The 21,191-nt window shown below is 34.6% G+C and overlaps 1 protein-coding gene across 1 annotated transcript in view; it reads left to right on the forward strand.

Annotated features, from left to right (window-relative positions):
- The window catches only part of rl (Mitogen-activated protein kinase rl), a 59,160-nt gene that overhangs the window by 32,857 nt on the left and 5,112 nt on the right, over positions 1-21,191 (forward strand). The window contains exons 4-5 of the mRNA XM_089086575.1: positions 7,476-7,610; positions 18,543-18,827. Of these exons, the coding sequence (XP_088942701.1) occupies positions 7,476-7,610; positions 18,543-18,827 (420 nt within the window). The remainder of the gene's footprint in view (positions 1-7,475; positions 7,611-18,542; positions 18,828-21,191) is intronic.

The raw sequence follows: 21,191 nt of genomic DNA on the forward strand, positions 1-21,191 counted from the left end.
ATGATTAGTTAGAGTAACCTTATTACTTGTGGACTTTTGGCTTGGCTTTTAGAGATGTTTTGAATTTTTTTACTGTCTGTCGTTTTGGCTTTATTTAATTTCCGATTTTATTTTGAATAATAATGTCAATGATTACATTCAAAGGGGACCACCGGACATTCATAAGTGCAATGGTTATTGTTTTCATTTCACCTCTAACTCAATACCACAAAGAGATTCTAAAAGCAAATTATACGAAAAAAAGTTTAAGATTGTATAAAATTGACCTGTAAATTGTAAAAAAAAATATATTATATATCTACTAGAATGTAAAAATTGTCAATTACAATATGTGGGGGAAACAATTAACAACATATATAAGAGATTTTCGGGACATAAAACTACAATTACCAAAGAAAAAACTAACAATTATCTATTCAACATTATAATAATGGTACTTGCTCAGTATCTAATCTAACTATTACAATTTTAGAAAATCTGGACCTAGAAATCTTTACTAAAGAAGAGAAAAATAATAAATTACGCAGACGAGAAGAGTATTGGATCCATGCCCTGGGTACCGCGTATCCTTTTGGGCTAAATGATCGAGTTGCGAAATACGGAGACATGTCGAATGTAGTTGCTAATTGTATTAATGGGTTAACTGAGCACCCTTCTTTTAATTGCTCCACTAAACGTAAAAACCGATCAAGATGACATAGGAAAAATAATAAAAAGAATTATTTAAGTTTTAAAGGCATTTTTAACCGATTTAGATACCATATCTGATACTAATGGAATGACTAGTTTAATAAAATCTTTAAATAAGTTATCAAGTAATAATTTAATAAAAGTATTCAGTATTACAAAAAATAGTACAGCATGTAACTAGAAAAATAAATTAATTTATGATATAGTTTGCATTTTCGCTAAATCAAAATTTATTTCAAAATATAATAAATCTGATAAAATTGTAAATAAGGATAATAGATTATATTTGTCTATTAATTTTAGTTCTAAACAAATAGAAGATATTAATTTGCCAAGAATCTTAAACCAGTGGAGAGTAAGGAATGCCCTTCCATGTAATTTGGTGTATAATGGTAGTCCAATTTTAACATATAACTAACAATTATCTAGTTCAACATATAAATTTTCCTATAAATTTTCATATAAATTTTCAAAAACAATTGGTCAAATGATTTATAACTATAATTCAATACCTAAAAAACTTGACAGGGAGAGTAATTGGAAACTGTTTTGTAATTGTGAGCATTTTTTACCGTATGTGGATCAAACTTATAAGCATACTGTAACGGGGGATTTATCTATTATAAAGCATTGTGATCTTCAAAATATAATGAAAATGGGTGCTAAGTTCCATCTTTCTTACCGCATAAGGCCAGCAGATATTCTTAGGAGACTAAAGAATGATTTAAACTTATTTATTGATAATTGGTGCAAGAAGGAGAAAATTACTGAAGATAGATTTCAGAATTGGATAAATTTGATTTTGACTAGTGTAAGAAATAACATGTATAGAATTAATTCAACAGATTCTGTGAAAAATTCAATATTTTATAATGCCAATATGAAACAAGCAATTGCTAATATACAGAATGAACTTATAATTGTACCAGTTGATAAAGCTAGCAATAATTTTGCCATAATTTGTCAGAAACTCTATTGTGATATTTTATCAAAAGAGTTACAAACAACAAATACATACGAAAAGGCCCATATGGAGGATAATAGTTTAATTGAAAATATAGAAGAAAGAATTTTGAAAAAATTCAATATTAAAAAAAATGATAATGAAAAGTTTCCTTTCTTATATTGGACGATAAAATTTCATAAATATCCACCAAAACCACGTTTTATTGCTGGGACAGCAAGGTGTCCAACCAGAATTGCGGCTACTGACCTATCTTTAATTTTAGGAGAAATTAGAAATAAATTTAAAGCATATTGCTCCGGAATTAAAAAATTTTCTAACTTTAACCCATATTGGAGTGTTAATAATTCGTTACAAGTGATAGATTCTTTGGCGAATGTTTCAGCTAAAAGAGTCGATTCATTTGACTTTACTACCCTTTATACAAATTTTTCACTAAATTTAGTATCTGAAATATTTAAAATGGTCATAAAGAAATTTTTTCTTTTGTCTAATATCAGATTTTTGAAAATTGATTCTTTTAATAAAAAAGCCCGATGGACAAATTTCCTTAGAAGTACTATTAATTCAAGATGTTATAGCTTGGATATGGTATGCGATCTATTGGAATTTGTTCTATTTAATACATTTATAAGATTTAATGGGAATTTATATAAACAAACTTTAGGTATTCCTATGGGTGGGAATGTGAGTCCATTCATAGCAGACCTGTTTTTAAGTCAATTAGAATACGAATATATGATAAATAAAAATAGCCCAAGCAATGTAAAATATAACCTTTCAAATAATAAAAGATATCTGGACGATCTCTTAGTAATAAATTGTGCAGAGTTTATGGAGATTTCAAAAAATATTTATCCATAAGAGTTAATTCTTGAGCCTAGCTATGGGATGGGACACTCCGACCATTTCTTGGATTTAAATATCAATATTTCAAATAATAATAAATTAGTTTTTAAATTATATAATAAAACGGGTGATTTTAATTTTGAAGTAATTAATTTTCCATTCCTTGAAAGTAATATACATTCAAATATTACTTATTCGGCTTATTATTCTCATTTATTTAGGTATGCAAAAATATGCAGTAATTACACAGATTTTAAAAATAGATGTAAAAAGCTGAGCGAAAAACTGATCTCAAGAGGTTTTTCTGCCAAAAAAATTAGTTGGCAATTCAAAAAATTTAGTTTTATGTATCATGAACTAAGTAAATATACAAAAAATTGTAAAGAAATACTGAATGATATTTTAATATAATTTCTCTTGCGCTTTTCTTTTTTGGAATTTTGAGTTTGTAGATGTTTTCAAACAAGCTTAAGGATCTTTAAATTTGTAATTGGTTCCAGATACCAATAAAAGACACATTTGGAATAGTCTTCATTTGTTCCAGAATGGTCTCTGCTCAGTGACCTCTGGGATTTTCTTAAGGAAACATTGAAACACTTTTTGTATGTATTTTTTAATAGCTTGACTAGTATGCATGTATTTCACAAGTTTTACCTGACATAGGGTTACCATATAGATCTTATGGTAGAGGCTCCACCATGCCAGGTAAAGAAAGTAAAGCCTCGAAAACCCGTTAAGGCAGGTGGTATTTCTTCTGATGAGCCCTAAATGGAAGGTTCTACTTGGAAATATTTTGCTAGATTTAAGGTGCTTTTGATTGTAAATTTACAACGAGTTACATTTATTGATGATGACTTTGCATGAATTTGGACATTTCTATTTGGTTGACGGTTCGGGTATACTGTTTGGTCCTAGGTAGTTGGATAAATGGGTAAAGTGGAAGCCTCGTTCAAGTGCACATTTGTCTCAATTGCTGGATTAGGACGACAGTTTTTTTTGTTTTTTTTGCCAAGTAATTACCTCTTAAACATAATATATATATATATATATATATATATATATATATATATATATATATATATATATATATATATATATATATAATATTTTTTCAAAAAGCGAATTTTTTTTTGAAAGAAAAGTAAAGAGCCACAACAAAAGTAAAACTTACGACGAGCAGAAATGAAGTCATATAATAATTTCAACTTAAGACAAACAGAAATTGCTATCTATAAATAAAGGAAACCCCAAACGAACAGAAATTAAAATGAATAGTCAAGTCAATCTTAGAACGAACAGGAATTACTGCAAACAGGAGTTGGGCTACCACTTCATAAGTCTTTTAAAGGCCAAAGCGTCATTTTTGCTTTGCTCGAAGAAAAATATATATTAAACATTTTCTATTAATGATTGAAATATTGAGATACAAATCAAAATTGCTCACATTTCCAGGAATTTACATCTTTATATTTTAAACATTACTATGTTATCGGTTTTGGCTTATTGGCTTCCTGTTCTTGTATAGCTAGCGAATATTTCTACGGAAAAGAGAGTTTTTCTGAATGCACTTAATATAGCTAAAGTTATACTGTTGCATAAAGGTGGGGTCAAAGCTAACATATCAAATTTGGGTTTAATTGTACTGATTTAATCAAAAACTTATGGAAAAAATTACTTACCACCTGTTCTATTAATATTTGATAAGCATTGGTGTTTTACATGAGGGTCAATTTGGCTTCAAGAAAGGAAATTTGACGACAAATACTGCGCAATATCTTCTGCAAAATATCGACTCGGCGCTTGAAAAGGTGATCAGGTGTTTTTATTGATTTTAGAATGCCTTTTGACCGAAACTACTGATTTTAAGTTTTTATTGGAAAGGCTACATTTTTTTTAGTAATCAAGGGTAGTATTTTAAGTTTGTTTTAATCGAATGTTAGTGAAAAACAGCTATGTATGACTTAAAATAATAAATATTCCTGACCGTTTTTGTGAAGTGCGGTGTTCTTCAGGGCTCAGTTTTAGGTCCTCTATTGTATCTGATATTCATTGGCACATTGAGATTCTATGTGGCACATAGAGGCTACACGAATGTATTTGTGCTAGCCGACTCAGCGTCAATCCATCAAAAACCTATTTTATGAGTTCTACGAGAACGGGTTCTTCTTTTATCCTTACTGATGTCGTTCTGTATATTGTTGGTCTGTTGGGCCTAACACTCACACAACTTAAAGAAATCACTCCGACATCATGGCCCGCAAGCTAGTGAGACAACCCGCGGTTCCGTTCCGTTTTTAACATTATTTACCTTTCAAAATTCTATTTTTATTGTATTATTGTTCAGTAGCGTCGTATGTAAATTAAGTAAAAAGATAAGCTTTTTAAACTGAAAGTAAGGAGCAACGTTGAAACTCAAAACGAACAGAAATTATTACGAATATTAGAGGGGTTGCCCCCTCCTCAATACATCGCTCTTTACGCTAAAGTTTGACTTTTTGTTCTGATTATTTAAGAATTACTAATGAAACACAAAGGCCGTTTAATTAGAATAATAAGTTGTTTTTTTTATTTCACAAAACTTTAGCATAAAGAACGAGGTATTGAGTAGGGGGCAACCCCCGTCATATTTGTAATAATTTCTGTTCGTTTAAAGTTTTAATGTTGAACCCTACTTTCGGTTGAAAAACCTGTTTTTTAATTTAATTTCTGATCGTTTTTTAAATAATACCGGAAAATCCAGCTACCCTTCCATGGAAAATACCTTCGTTCACAAAAAATCCTCCGTGGAAAGATCCTTCCATGTAACCCCCTCCCAGAAAATCTCCCCGCTATAAAATATCCCCCCGAATCCCAATGGCCAATACTATATGTAAATGATGGGCTAAGCTCATAGTGTGTACCCCTTCCCCGGGGGCTGTGGGGGATAAATTCATCCTCAAACACATAGTTATTAGATCTTTTGACTTTGCTGAACAAAATGGCTACCTCACAATTTTGATCGGAAGACTTTGGAAAAAAATGAAGGTGGGGAGGGGGACTAGTTGCCCTCCAATCTTTTCGGACACTTAAAACGGGCACTAGAACTTTTAATTTCCGTTTGAATGTGCTTTTTTCCAATTTTCTAGAATTGTTGGTTTGATACCATCACCCCTGGAAAAAAACAACAACAAATAAACACGCATCCGTGATCTTACTTCTGGCAAAAAAAAAAGCAAAATCCCACATTTTTGCAGATGGGAGCTCAAAATTTCTGCAACAGGGTTTTCGGATACGCTGAGTCTGATGATGTGATTTTCATTAAGATCCCTTGAATTTTAGGGGGTGTTTCATACCTTTTTTGAAAACCAGGCAAATTTTCTCAGGCTCGTAGCTTTTGATGAGTAACACTAAACTTAATGATCTTATATATTTGGAATCAACATAATAAATAAATCCTTTGACCTGTTTATTGATGTAAAAATTCCGTTTTTTATACTATCGGTTACTATTGAGCCGCGTCGCTCCTGACTTACAGTTCGTTACCACGAACTGTTTGATTATGGTTGTTTGATTTGGGTAGTACTTTTAGCTGTAATTTTAGGCGGGTTCAAGTTCTGTAGAAGAAGGCTATAAAGTTGATATACTTTTACTACTACTAACAACTCGCTGCATCACTAAAGTACCTGATGCCAACACACTTACGCACACTCCTCCTTCATCCCAATCTATTCAAAGCCTCCCTCTTTACATGTTCCCAAGACGTTTCCATTTATATTAAATCTTTCCTTATGACACCCTCCCACTCTATTCAGGGACGTCCCGCTTTTTGTTTGGCCCTAGACGGTTGACAAGGAAAATCTTTGGCAATCTCCCATCCTTCATTCGCAGAACGTGTCCTAGCCACCTCATCCATTCTCTTATTATAGCCCCAGAAAGTGGGATTGAACCACATTTTTCCTATATATTACTATTTGAGATATGTTCAGTCAGTCGGGTACCCAGAACAATTCGTCGGCGATTTCTCTGGAAAACACCAAGCAAATCGTCCTCCGGTTTTCGGAGCTCCCACGCTTCAGACCCATACTTGACCACTGTTATCACTGTAGCTTCCAACATTCTAAGCTTGGTTCGCAGACTTATCTTCTTGTTCTTCCAAACTTTTTTTTCAAATGGGAAAAACCCCATGGGCCTTGGCTATTCTACTTTTAACATCTTCACTGCACCCACCGTCTTTACTAATAATACTGCCCACGTAAATGAAGCTGTCCACTTGATCGATTATCTGGTTACCTAATATTACCTTTTCACCTTCACTTAATCCTAGTTAACGACTTGACATTAATTTTCAAACCTAATCTTGCACCCTGATGTCGCAAAACATCTAAAAGTTCATTCATCTTGCTAATATTTTCATGCAGGATGGTTAAATCATCAGCATAATCTGAATCTAGGTGAGTTTTACTTCCCCACTTGGTTCTGTGTTCTCTCATTGCCTTTGCTGTACTACATAGGAGGAAGTCCATCAAAATGATCCGTATGAAAGGGGATTAGACGCAACCCTGCCTAACTCCTGATTTTGTACGAAACTAGCTACTAACCTCATTTGCTACCTTAACCGCAGCAATGTTATTCTCATACATGGCCCTAATCACTTTTGTGTATTTATCTGGTATACCATAAAAGGATAGGACCTTTGCTAAAGCTCTTCTATAGGCTGAATCAAACGCTTGCTCATAATCTATAATATTGAGGATTGAAGGGGTTTAATGTCTCAAGCACTTCTCAATTATTAATCTAACAGTAAAGATTTGTTCAACGCATCCTCTCCCTTTCCTAAAACCATACTGTTCGTCTCTTAAAACTTCTTCTATAGGATCTCTAAGTCTAAAAGGTATCATCATACTAAGTAATTTGCTAAGTGGTAAGTCCCTTGAATGCTTTGAATTGATGACAGACTTGATAATGATGCGATTTTCTTTTCTTTTTTTTTCAGAGGCTCAGTAATGATCATATCTGCTACTTTCTATATCAAGTTTTGAGAGGTTTGAAATATATACATTCGGCAAATGTTTTGCACAGAGATTTAAAACCAAGCAATTTGTTGCTGAATACCACGTGCGATTTAAAGGTATGTTGTCTTTATCTTACCTATTGTCCTTGATAGCATAATTTGATTGGCAATTAAATTTGATTGGCGAAATCATTTCTTTTCTATGTTGTCTGTTTTAGGGACTTGATCTAATTGACTTCTGAATGTTGCAATTATTAAGCCTAAAGATTTTACAAGGCTATCTGTATTTATTCTTTGTTTATATATGTACCCCTCTTGATTGTCACTAAATGGGAGAGACAGTTACGAATCAGTTATTGTTATTGTAACTATAACAGGGGCGTAATTTCTATGGGGCAGGGGAGGAGCAACCACCCTTCCCAGGCCTCGGTTGCCCCACCCGCCTCCGACCCCGATTTGCCCCCAACTGAAATTTAGTTTCTTCAGAAATCTTGTCAAAACTAAGATAAGCCTGCATAACTAAAGTATCTATAAAATGGATCAGTTTTCTGTAGTATATATATACCTCTACGGTACTATATGGCTCATTTTCATCACTGTCACTTTCACTTGATTTAGCCCCCAAATCAACCCCTCCAGATCAAATCAATTTGATACTATATTAATGACACAACTTTATAATAAGATTACGTTAACCATGATATTACCCAAAATGCAAAGGCAATATGAAAAATATTCGGTTTATTATGACAGCACTATAAATACTTTTTTTTGGCAACTGCTGCTAAATATTCTGCCTTTGTTCCTTCTTTGTTCCACAATAGGTGAAAAATATAGGTCTAATATTGTTTGTTTTTTCTTCTCATTTTTTTTCATAACTTGGCAATCGCTTTCCAATTGTGATTATATCAACTAAAATTCAGTTGTTCGCTTTCTAAGATGAGAAACTTGATTTCTGAATTTTTTTTACTTTGTATGTGAAAATATATGGGGAAAATGACAATTTCGGATTCAATTTGCTTATACTTACTGCCAGTTGCACCCTCTACTCTATTTTAATAAAAATAAAATGTCAAAATTAGAAAATGATTATAACTGTTATATTATTTATTTGAAATTTTACGCTCCTAAAATGTCTGCACCCGGGGAAAATGCCGCCCCCCCCCCCTAAAACCGCTTTTGCTATTGCTGGTGAATTGTTTAACAATAGTTAAACTTTAGTATTCGCGTAACGTTGAACAAAGAATGTTTGACCTATGTTAGAATTTTAACGTCTAAGAAATATTACGCTTTCGATGGTTGAAAATTAAATGTCCCCTCAATATTGCTGGAGCTATATTTTTTAAAAATTGAAGCTTTGATGATCAAGCAAAGTTGAACTAATGATGTTTCATTTATGTTGGAATTTCAGTGTTAAAAAAATAAATATGTTTTCGGTGAAAACTAAATGTCATGTCAATATTGTTGAAATATTGTTTTTTCGATATTGAAAATTAAACTGGGGGAAAATATTCAGACAATATTGCCTGTTGTTTTTTCAGTCACTCTGGCTACATGATTGATGTAGCCAACTTGACAAAGTGAGTCAAGTTTTATTTGGTAGCTGCTTTGAGCATCAAAGGGTAGGTTAACTTATCACTTGTGCTTGGGTCTGTTAACCCCAATGTCAATAACTGACAAAGAAACTTCTGTACAAAACCCCATCAAGTTCGTATTCATTAAAATTTTATAGGGAGGGGCAGTTGCCCCCCCTATCCCAATGTGGTGACGCCCATGGTTGTGGAGTTTTTAATTTACGCAGTTTTCATAATTTTCTTCATGGTCATCTCAGTCAGATTAAGCTATGGGACATCTTTTTCTGGCATGGGGAACGGGGTACGAAAGACTAAAGTTCCTCTGTATTTTGTAGTATCCCCAGTGATTTTCCAGTAACGAATTCTGGTCTTTTTTTTTCTTGCCTCCATTATGAACAAAATGCAACTGATGTAAACCAAGACAATAGGAAGTACCCCTAACTCCAGCGGTAAATTTATTAGGGTCTACTCGTATCAGGGTAGGGTAAAGTTTAAAATCGTCTCTTCGATTCCCGTGACAGAAAATCCTGTATCTCCTCTAAATTTATAGAAAATAAATCTGATAAGGTTGATTTTTCGACTAAAATACTGATCCTTCTCTTAATTTTTGTCGAATTTAAATGAAATCTTGCATGCAGTCAGATTTCTGGTGGAATTTTAGTCAAAGATTCAAAAATGCAATGTTTGACAACAAAAATGGCTGCTATGTGGATTTGTTAAGTAGTAGTAGTGTGCTTCTGTAATTCTGTTGGTTTCCTGTTTTTTTTTTTTTTTTTGTCATACTCGTGAGTTTTTATATCGTGTTTAGGTGTTATTTATGTCTTGTTTTTCAGATGTTTATGAGATAATGTTTCCTTAAAGCCAAACCAGTAAATCTTTGGCGGTCACTAATTTCTGATTCAATGCTGGAAATAGAAATTGTCAATAATAGTTAGCATCAAGTGGGACAACGGAAACACAATTATAGAGTATCCATAAAGTCTTCTACCCTTAAGGTGATTCGAAATCCTAAAGTCATTTTGAGAGCCTCACCGTCAGCTGACCGTCTCAAAGACAAAGGAACCATTGCCGAATTATTCGAAGGGACTAGCTACCATCGAGAACTTTTGAGACTTTGGGGTTTGGCTATGAATTTCTATTGAAAAGATAATGAAATTTCACCTTCCCTGTGTCGGAAAGGTTTTCAAGCACCACAGGGAACTTCCAAGGCCACCAAATTGCTCAAATGTCATTTCCTTTCAGCTGATTTTAGCATTTTCGTAGCAGGTAGGCTAGAGCATTTTAAAGATCTGCCCTTTCGTGAACTTTAAAAAGAAAATTCTGCTCCGTTTAATCGACAAACAAGATTCTCACTTTAACGAATGAAGTTTCATTGAAACTCAATATCTATATGTCTGGCACAAAAAGGGAGAAGTTACGTGGTTTATCTAAGATTTCTGGGCAAGTAGATGTCGGCTTTTATTTTTATTTCATTTATTCGGATCTCTTATCCAAGCCCTATAAGTTAAGGCAATATGGTACCGAATCAATTCTTATTAGCTAAGGCACACAAACTAAGAAAGTTTATAATGGACGAGATAGGATGATCCTTTAAGCTACCGCATATCTTTATGTTTAGTTATTTTCGAAATTTATTTTAGAAAACGTGCTCTTTAAAATTAATCTCAGCAGGGAATTTGTTTCTTAGACTTGTTGAGTGAATTGCTGAGACTTTCATGACTTGATGTTGAATCCAAGGATCAATATATGGATTCCCTTGAGATTTTACCTAATGCAAGTTCTATCTCTCTCACCTGCTTTGTTCTGATGAAAAGAGATAAAATCAAACGGACTGTAAAAGTATTGTAATTAATATATATTTAATTCCGGATTAAAATGCTTGATTATGGAAACCAGAGGGCTGCTCTTTCCTAAACCCTAGCTCTTTACGCTAAAATCTGAAAGTTCTATAAAAATTCATGTCATTCAAATTCAAGTCCTTGTGTTTGAGCAGTCTTTCTTAAAGAATTATGACAAAAGTCAAATTTTTATCGGATGACTTGGTGTGGTAGGGTGGCTAGTTGCCCTCCAATTTTTTTGGTCACTTAATAAGGCTACTAGAACTTTTGATTTCCGAACAATTGAGCCCTCTCCCGATCTTCTAGGATAACTCGTTTGATGCGACCGCTCATGAAAAAAAATGAACACGCATGCATGATCTTTCTTCTGGCAAAAAAGACAAAATTCTACATTTTTGTATTTAGGAGCTTGAAACCTCTACAGAAACGTTTGTACAGAGAATCCTATACAGATAGGATTCTCTGATATGATGAATCTGATGGTGTGGTTTTCATCAGAATTGCTTGACTTTTTGGGAGTGTTTCCCCCCTTTTTCAAAATTCAGGGAAATTTTCACAGGCTCGTAGCTTTTGATGGGTAACATTAAACTTAATGTTTTTTTATATATTTGGAATCGGCATAAGAAGCCAATTCTTTGACGAATCTACTGTTATCAAAATTCAGTTTTTTAGATTTTCGGTCACTATTTAGCCAAGTCGGTCCTTGCTTACAGTTCGTTACCGAGAGCTGTTTGGCAATTCTGACAGATAGCCCAGATTCGTTTCGATACCAAATTTCGGTTGTTAAACATCATAGAAAGAATGAGGGCCTGATCCCGAACTACTACTCCAATAGTAAGGCGATCTATTTGAACTCATAAATCGGGCATTCTTCTGCTCAATCGGCATTAAATTCGTCAATTAATATAATCAAAATATCTCTACCAAACACGAAAATATGTATGATCTCAGCGCGTTATGTCACTTCTTAATCAGTTAAATCATAATGGTGAATATAATGATTGCAAGAATGGCGATACTCTATATTCTATTGAAGACTATGAGCGATATAATATGCAACTAATATCTCAAATTTTCAGGAATATCAACATTGAAGTAGCAAATATCAACGCAACTTCTCAAAACAAATCTTAGAAGCGCCAAAACACAAACGTTGTAGAGGAAATCATGAAAAAAATTGATCGAAACACATGAGGTTGTAGAGGAAAACACGAATGCAGATTTATCAAAACACACGAATAATATCCTGTTAAATCAGTTGGCCTGCAAACCAGACTGGGAAACTTCGTCCACAAACGTTAGAAATCGTCAGTGCTGAACACAGTATCTTTAGGGAGTGGTGACCTTGATTCAGACCACGTTCTAGTCATATCAGAACTCCATATATGCCCTCGAAAGCCTCAACAGCCCAATAAAATCTACAAAAATATTGTTTTGATCTGCTAAAAAAATCGGAAGAAAAAGCAAGTATAGAATTACACTCAACTAAGTTGTCGAACATCCAACTTACGATCGAGGAAATCGATCGTCTGGTCGATGAAAACACCCCCATCATCAAAGAAATGGCTAATGAAATCTCAGGAGTTGAGCGTCCCTCTGATAAACTATTGATCACCCCTGAAATCATGGATAGATGTGTTGAAAACATAATCATAGAAAAAAGCATGACCGGCAAAGCCAGGACAAATATAAGAGGCTGAAACATCTATTAGAAAAGAAAATACGCTAGGCTCTGTGCCAATACGTAAACGACAAGTGCCGTGAATGTGATGGCACCGTTAATCAAGGCGACAGCCACTTCATGTACAAAGAAGTCTGGAAATATGTATGTACCTGTTGGATACCCCTTCTCCAGCCTAGCAGCGAGCGTGGTAACCTGAGTTGGTGATTAAGTAACGGAAACTTGGGAGATTCCAAGTGTAAGGTTTTCTGCGGGGCGGTCTTCTTTAAGCTAGAAGAAAATAGCGTACAAGTCGTAATCTGTATAGGCTGTTTTATATAGGAAGTGGGGTGTAAGCATCAGTATTACTATGGCTCGCTCAAAGTCCCCTACACAGACCAATTAGTCTGACAAGTTAACCAAGAAAGGTCCTCACAAGAATTCTCCTTGACCGATTAAAATCGACAACAGGCTTCACGTTAGAAGAATTCAAAGTGGCTTCCGAAGAGACCGGTCTACCACAGATCAAATCTTCTCCGCTGAGTAACTGATGGAAAAATATATCGATATCTTGAAAGAACTTTTACTTTTTATTATTTTCACAAAGGTCATTGACTTGCTCTGGCGTGACGGGCTCTGGCATGGAGTACCCGAAAGCATTGTAGCTCTGATTAAAGACATAGATTCAAATTTCAGGTTGACTCTTGAAGAACTGACAGACGAGCTTCTGAAGTCAGCAGGTGTTCTCCAGGACTGCCCTCTATTCTCCCATCTGTTTAACCTTTCCATCACCGCAGCTCTATCACTCGCTAAAACCGTAGACGATGCCTCCATTGGAGGGAAGCTTATCAAAAAACTAGCATATACACTCGATATCGTGAAAATAAACAGTAATGAACTTTCCCTTCGAGCAGACACAAAAGAGCTACTGTCATGAGCGAAGCATTGGAATGATCGTTAATCCAGAACCAATGAAGGTCTTGCGGGTGTCTCGAGACTCTGTATCTAGAACTGTACAGCTAACTATAAATGGGAGCAAATAGAACATTTGGAATCTTTTCCAGCAACCTCCCCAACCCTTATCCCGAGCGCTTTGGTGGGGGTGGGGAATGATATCTCTAGAGGCATAATTATTGGATCTTTGAATTATGCTGAACAAAATGGCTATCTTGAAGTTTTGATGCGATAAATTTGTTGAAAAGTTAGGTGGGAGGGGGCTGGTTGCCTTTTGATCACTTTTGACTCTTAGAAGGGGCACTAGAACTTTCAATTTCCAGTCAAATGAGCCCCTTCCGAAGTTTCTCTGATGACTACTTCCATATGAAGTGCATTGGTGAAAAAAAAAATCGTTGTGTGCTCTTCGCTCTTTACTTTCTGTTTTTCTTTTATTTTTTTTATGTATGCTCATTTTGCTAAGACTAGTAAAATTAAACTGCATTAGTTTTTCCTTCGTTTAAATTACGCTTTAAATTAAGTGCCAGCTTTAAATAAAGCCCTTGTACGTAGAATTGTAAAAGCTGCTAGTGGTAACTAAATCACAGCATATATTGACGTCAGTCTTTATTTTCTCTCGAATAGGCAAACATATTGTCATAGCAACTTCAATTAACTATTCAATTTTCTATTCAACATGTTTTATCATTAGGTGAGAACTCGCAGTGAAAAACAGTCGGAGAGCTAGGTTAAATCAAGCCGTTTTAACAGCAAAAGTTGCAAATTTTTTATTTTAATTGCGTGGTTTTTTGGCACTTATCGGTTATATAATAAACACTCGAAAAGTGAAGTTTGATTAATGCTAATGAAATAGGACGGAATTTGATGAAAATATAATAGTTTAGAAACAAATTGGGTTATATATTTGCACATTAGGGGGGGGATAAAGCATAGTATATATTAAATACGTAACCTAACCAAAATACCAACTACATACTCAAATAAAATATAGCTAAAATTTATTTTTCAATCCAGTCAAAGCTAATTCTCTGGTATAAAGAAGTTGCTTGACCAGTTTCTTGTGTCATGTTCGCATCATTCGCGATCGAAATTCTCGAGTGTTTATTATGTAACCGATAAGTACCGTTTTTTTTTGCACATTGATAATGTTTGTTTTGGAAAGCTTGTTCCTGTCTGAAACTGAACCTAAATTCTTCAGCTTTTAGTCCAGCCATCAGAAATTAGTTCAGCCTCACATGGGTTAAAGTAGACTAGCGACAAGCAAAAAGTTGACATTTCGCCGAAGAATATGCAAATTCATGTGGGAATTATATAATTCCAAAGACTCAATATTTCCCATTTTTTCGTACTTAGTTCCTTCAAAATATCTACCACATGTTCTTCGGGAAATAGGTCTTCGGGGGGTAAGGACCAACTTGTCAGTGGGAGGGACAAGATTATCTAATTATTTTTCGATGGGCCTAAAATTTATGGGGTAGACACCTTGGACGAATGGGAACGTAAATGTTAGGTGTACTTCTCTTCTTTACAATGGCACAAAAATGGTCAAATGGGCTTGAAACTTCTGAGACAACCACCTTACAGCCAAAGGGACAAAAGGACCCCCTCAGTAAATTGACTTTAAAATGATTATGTGGTAATCCTTCTGTAATAGACATAGGCTCAAATTGTTATTACCAAGAAATGCATTGCAAACACTTTATAAGTCTTACATTTTGAGGCAAAGTCACGTAGTCCTAGCTTGTATATACTGCGTATTGAAATAATCACGTATTGGGCTAATTTTAAGAAGAGGCAGTGCATTTTTGGGACATACCAGTTTAAAAGGTCTTTGGGAGTTGACAACTATTGCGTTTTCAAATGCTTCTCGTCACCCAAATGGAAAATCTGGGTCATTTTTTGCTTTTTGGACTAGTAAATCCTAGGTCCTTAATATCAATGTAATTATGTATATTCTACTTTTTCTTATTATCCTGTCTCATGTCTATCATTTTCATATGCTTCTTGTTTGCTTGGTTTGAAGAATTTGATTGTTATCATTAGCATCACGTTTATAGTGAAAAAGGAAGAGTATGCAAGGTCTATGCCGTCGGGTGTATATTTTCCTCTCAGTCATCACTTCCAGTGCCTTCCTTCTTTTTTTTGCTTTGTTGACAGATAATAAACTTGACAGAGTGCTGATTTTATTTCTATTTTTTTTTATGAAAAAGAAAGTATATTTCCTAATGTTCTATCACGCCTTGATCACATAAACAAAGTCGTGATTAGCATAAGGTAGGTATCAGAAGGGCAAGCTCAAGCGTTGCTTGTAGTAAAGAACCGTAAGCCTACAATATATTATTTATTTATTTCCTTGCCACTTTTTATGGAAGGGGTGGTCGTAGATACTTCGGAGGAAGCTCATTCGACCTAAAGTTGAAAGTTCTAGTGTCCTTTTAAGAGTCAAAAGTGATTGGAGGGCAACCAGACCCCCTCCAATGTCTATTTTCGCTTTCTGGCCTCTCCTTAACTCCCAAAGCCATTCTTAGAATGATATGGCACCCACGGCCCATGGACGAAGACCGTAAATAATGCAAATTGCCAATTGTTTAAATCTAGGATTTATGATGGGAAAAGGGGTCACGCAGGGTTTGCAGTCGTAATTGCCTTTGCCAAAAGAAACTTCATGTAAAAAAAAAAAAAAAAAAAAAAAAAAAAAAAAAAAAAAAAAAAAACAGTATACAGTAGTCTCAGATACAGCAGAACCTGAAATCCTATTTGGTTTTAAGCACGACTTTGTGCCAAGATTGCTTCATTTTGCCCTTTAAATAGATTAAAAAAAAAAATATTAAGTGAAAGTAAGGAGTGACATTAAAACTTAAAAACGAGCAGAAATTATTTCACCTTACAAACGAACAGGATTTGGTTCACCGTACATGAAAAATTAAAACAAAATTTGCATATTAATTTTGGCAGACCTAATCCATATATGAAGAGTTCCCCCCTCCCCAATACCTTGTTCTTCACGCTAAAGCTGTTAGCACTTTCAAAAAGCTTCCTATTCTGATTAAACGGCCTCCGTGTTTCAGTTTTAGTGAACATTCAAACTTAGCGTAAAGAGTAAGGTCTTGAAGAGGGGGCAACCTTTCCTGTATGGAATAATTTCTGTTTGTTTTTCAAATAATGTCGGTAAATCTGGCTCGCCCTCTATGAAATTTACCCTCCCCCTTTAGGAAATCCTCTGTGGAAATTTCATCCAACGTAAAGTGCACCCCCCCCCTCCGTCAAATTCCCACAGACAGTTCCATCCTCTCTGAGAATCCCCATCCCTGTAAAATTGCTTGCGGACGGTTCAACCTGAAAAATTCTCCTTGCCATTCTTTAATCTCTAATCGGTTTCTCGATCACTCCAGAAATGCCCCCTTCCGTGAAAATTATTTTCAAAAACAAAACAGCGGGAAAAGCCCCTGGATAATTCCCCCGGAACATCTCGGCACGTGAAAAATTTGGCAAAGAGAATGTAAGACAATTAAAAAGAATTTCGTACTGTAATTCTGTCAAATACCCCGGTGTAACATATCCCCTGCAATATTCACTCCCTAGAAATTTCCCTCCCCAAGGAAGATTCAACTCATAGAAATCCACCCCAAGCACACACACCCTCCCCCCAAAAAATGTCAGTATACTTCCCAATAAATACTATACGTAAACAATGGGCGAATTTCAAACTTAAAGACGTCTCCTCATGGACTGGGGGGGGGGCTTTTTACAGCAAAGTATACAGTTATTGGATCTTTCAATTGAACTAAGAATTATGGCCTACTGGAGATATGGATAAGATAATTTTGGAGTGAAATGGGCGTGGGAGGGGGCTTAGTTGCCCCCTAATATTTTTGTTTCCTCGGAGAGGACACTAGAACTCTTAATTTTCGTTCGAATGAGCTCTCTCCCGATATTCTAGGACCACTATGTTGATACGATTACCCCTGAAAAAAAAAAATAAACACGCCTCCGTAATTTTTCTTCTAGCAAAAAATACAAAATTCCACATTTTTGCAGATAGAAGCTTGAAACCTCTATAGTAGGGTTCTCTAATACGCTGAATCTGAGGTTATGATTTTCATTAAGATTCTAGGATTTGTAAGGAGAGTGTTTCCCCTTTTACATAAATAAGGCAAATTTTCTCAGGCTCGTAACCTTTGATGGGTAAGACTAAACTTAATGAAACTTATATATTTGAAATCAACATAAAAATCCGATTTTTTTTATATATTAGTATCAAAGTTCCGTATTTTAGAGTTTCGGTTACTATTGAGCTGGGTCGCTCCTTACATGCGTTACACGCATGTATGTGCGTGTAACAAAGGTCTACATGTGTGGTAAACGCTCGTTAGAACGAATTGTTTGATAATGATTGCCGATGTTATTCAGTATTAATTTCATTGGTCCCAGAGGAATGGTAGAGGCTATTTTTGGCTGTATTGTAAATGTGAAACACAAGTTTCAACCCTTTCTGACTCACCTAACAGCTATAATTTGACCCATAGGGTCTAACCGTCTTCAGTGTTGTCCAATCAATATCAGATTCATAACTGTTAGCTTTATAATGCACAAGACCTTAACGTTTAATTTTAGCTCCAGCAGGTTACTCCTTGATTTCCTTGAAAGAACGCATACTTCATTTTTTTTATCATCAGGTTGTCTTCTTTTTTTTCACTCATGCGTATAGAGGCGAGTTTTCAACTGGTTTCACTCTTAACTGGTACGTGCTAAGTTTATTGATGTACTGATTTAACTTGTTCGGTGCATATTTTGTATGTAAGTGCTTTTGAAAGTTGTCTGGGAAAGTTTTAACCAGCAGAATTTCCAGTTAATTTAACTTGCTTTTTCAAGGAAGTATTTCTTCCCCTAAGGGCTCATCTTGAAATTATGTTAAGAACTGGATATACTGCTTGAAATATTTGTTAGAAGTTTCTGTCGATGCTAGATGTCTTTGTTGAGAAAATTTGTTCTTGTCAACTAGTATCATGAATATGAATTTCAGATATGTGATTTTGGCCTCGCACGAGTGGCAGATCCTGAACATGACCACACTGGGTTCTTAACTGAATATGTTGCAACGCGGTGGTACAGAGCTCCTGAAATTATGCTCAACTCTAAAGGATACACCAAGTCAATCGACATCTGGTCAGTTGGATGTATTTTAGCTGAAATGTTGTCAAATAGACCTCTTTTCCCAGGAAAACATTATCTGGACCAGTTGAATCATATCCTTGGAATTTTGGGATCACCAACTCAAGATGACCTGCAGTTCATTGTTAATGAAAAGGTTTTTTTTTTTTATTACTTTTCTTTTAAGTTGAAGTTTTAAGTATGTGGTGAAACGCTGTGTCTTGTCTTGTGTAACGGTCTCCCGGCATGAGTAATCTCTAAAATTAGGTCATACTAAAGTTCCTTTTTTTGTTCTTTTAAAATTTCGGTTGGAAAAAAAAGAATACACTTGTTTATCAAAATCCAAGAATTGATGCTCATCATTGTTGCAGCTGTAGCTTCAACTTAGTAAAAAGTTAAACATGGTCCATAGTAGCCTAATTAAAAAAAAAGAGTTCTTGAAGAAATTGTCTGATAACTAACGTTTCTCTCGTAACAAGACGTTCCGATGTCAGCCGATGCGATGTTTCGAAATCCCTTGACAATTGAAATTAGAAGTACGCTATTGTAAAAAAAAAAAAGAAAAAAAACTACTTCGGGATTTTCTATAATTTTTATAGAAAGTGAACACTTCGGTAAAGACTGACAATGTGATTTTGTGGATTCGGTAGGTCTATCGCACTGTTTCCACTTATTTAGAATTCAGGGTTTTAACGTGTTTATTTGGTTTCCATTCGCTAGCGAATTCGGTTGTTCTATCGTACTAGTTTTTCCGATTCGCAGATTTGGCGTTTTGACATGTTCATTTGGATTTTATTCGTTGCAAGATTTGAGGGGTTTAGTAGCTCCATCGCACAGGTGACGCCTTTTATAAAATTCAATGATTTTACGTGTCCTTTCATAATTCATTCAACACTCGCATATTTCATGGTTTTATGTTTTCGTCAGAAAATTTTATTTTTCTACTGGTCCTAGTCCTTCACTAAACTTGACAAAGTTTTTTCTTGATTTCTATTTGTTCCGTAGCCAAACTTTTACTATTTGAAAATTAGTTTTATCCTGGTATTAAATTCTCGAGCCTCCTTCGTTTCGTGTAACCTATTGATAAAGCACGGAGTTTGTGTTTAATTCATATTTTTGTTGACTGTACAGCATCCGATTCGTTTTCTGTCAGCAAAGTGTTGTCTTTGGACGACACGAACAAATTATATTTTCTCATCTGTGTCGCCATGTTTTCCTGGTCGACGTCGCTGTTGACTAAAACAAGGGATCGAACATATTTAGAATGTGTCGACAGCGAAGCAAGATTCGCAAGAAGCTTTAAGCTTTAGTTGGATTTGATTGGCATCGACTATTACGAGATTTGGTCATAAAATCTTTCTTTTTTCGCGCAAAACTGTTAACCAGTTCAGTAGTTCATTTTTTTATAAAGTAATTAGGCTATGGGGCAAAGTATTTCCTCTTAGTATATTGAGAAGAAACAGAAAAGTCAATCTTATTGAGTTTATGGTAATGACTATTGACACTAGATTACCAAGAGTAGCCTATCGTTGCAATATATCTCCACTGCCCGTAGAGGTCTGGACTATGTTCCCCTATGGATGAAGAGATAAGAAATCCTTGCTAAATAAAGTTTTTTCGCTGCAAACTCAACTGCAAAGAAAATTCTAGAAGACCTCCGTCCCTTCCTCCAACGAAAATTTGGAAAAATATGCTTGAAAAAGACGTTTAATGGCATAATATGCCCACTGCCTACTATATATATATATATATATATATATGCCCACTATATATATATATATATATATATATATATATATATATATATATATATATATATATATATATATATATGTATATATATATATATATATATATATATATATATATATATATATATATATATATATATACATATCAAAATTTAAAATTAAATCCGCATATTTTAACACGGAAGCAGGCACAAGCAGGATTTTTTTTAGAGGGGGGCAAAAATGATATATAATCTGAACAAAAAGTGCCCAAAAAATCGAGAAAACTTAGGATTTGAGGGGGGGATTAGATAAAATATTTATTTCAAAAAATGACTATCACAAGCCCCGAAGGGCCGAATTCGCATTTTGGGGTCATATAATAAAAAAAACATAGAAATAGCACAACAACTAAAAAACTGGCTAAACAATGCCAAAAACAACAATATCAGAAAGGCAAAGCCATTCTTAAGTCTAAAAAACAAAAAGTGTCAAATGTAAGAAAGTTAAGAAGGCACAAACTAAAACAAAACCAAAAAAAAAATTGAGATAAAAATAGTGTTAAAAAGGTTTAAAAGAGACTATATAAAAAGGGGAGGGAACGAAAGAACCAAACGGACACAAGCATGGGTATCACTAGTACAAAAAAAAAAAAAACAAAAAAAAACAAAAAAAAAAAAAAAAAACTAGTGGTTTATTTGATCAGGAATGAAGGGGACAAAGGTTTTTTCATATCTGGAGGTTAAACAACGGATGGGGGACAAGATAGGGACGGGTTCAGAAACAGTACG

Source organism: Artemia sp. Qi Xiang Cuo, chromosome 3 (assembly GCF_049724085.1).
Source record: "Artemia sp. Qi Xiang Cuo chromosome 3, ASM4972408v1, whole genome shotgun sequence".
In the NCBI taxonomy this organism is placed as follows: Eukaryota; Metazoa; Arthropoda; class Branchiopoda; order Anostraca; family Artemiidae; genus Artemia; species Artemia sp. Qi Xiang Cuo.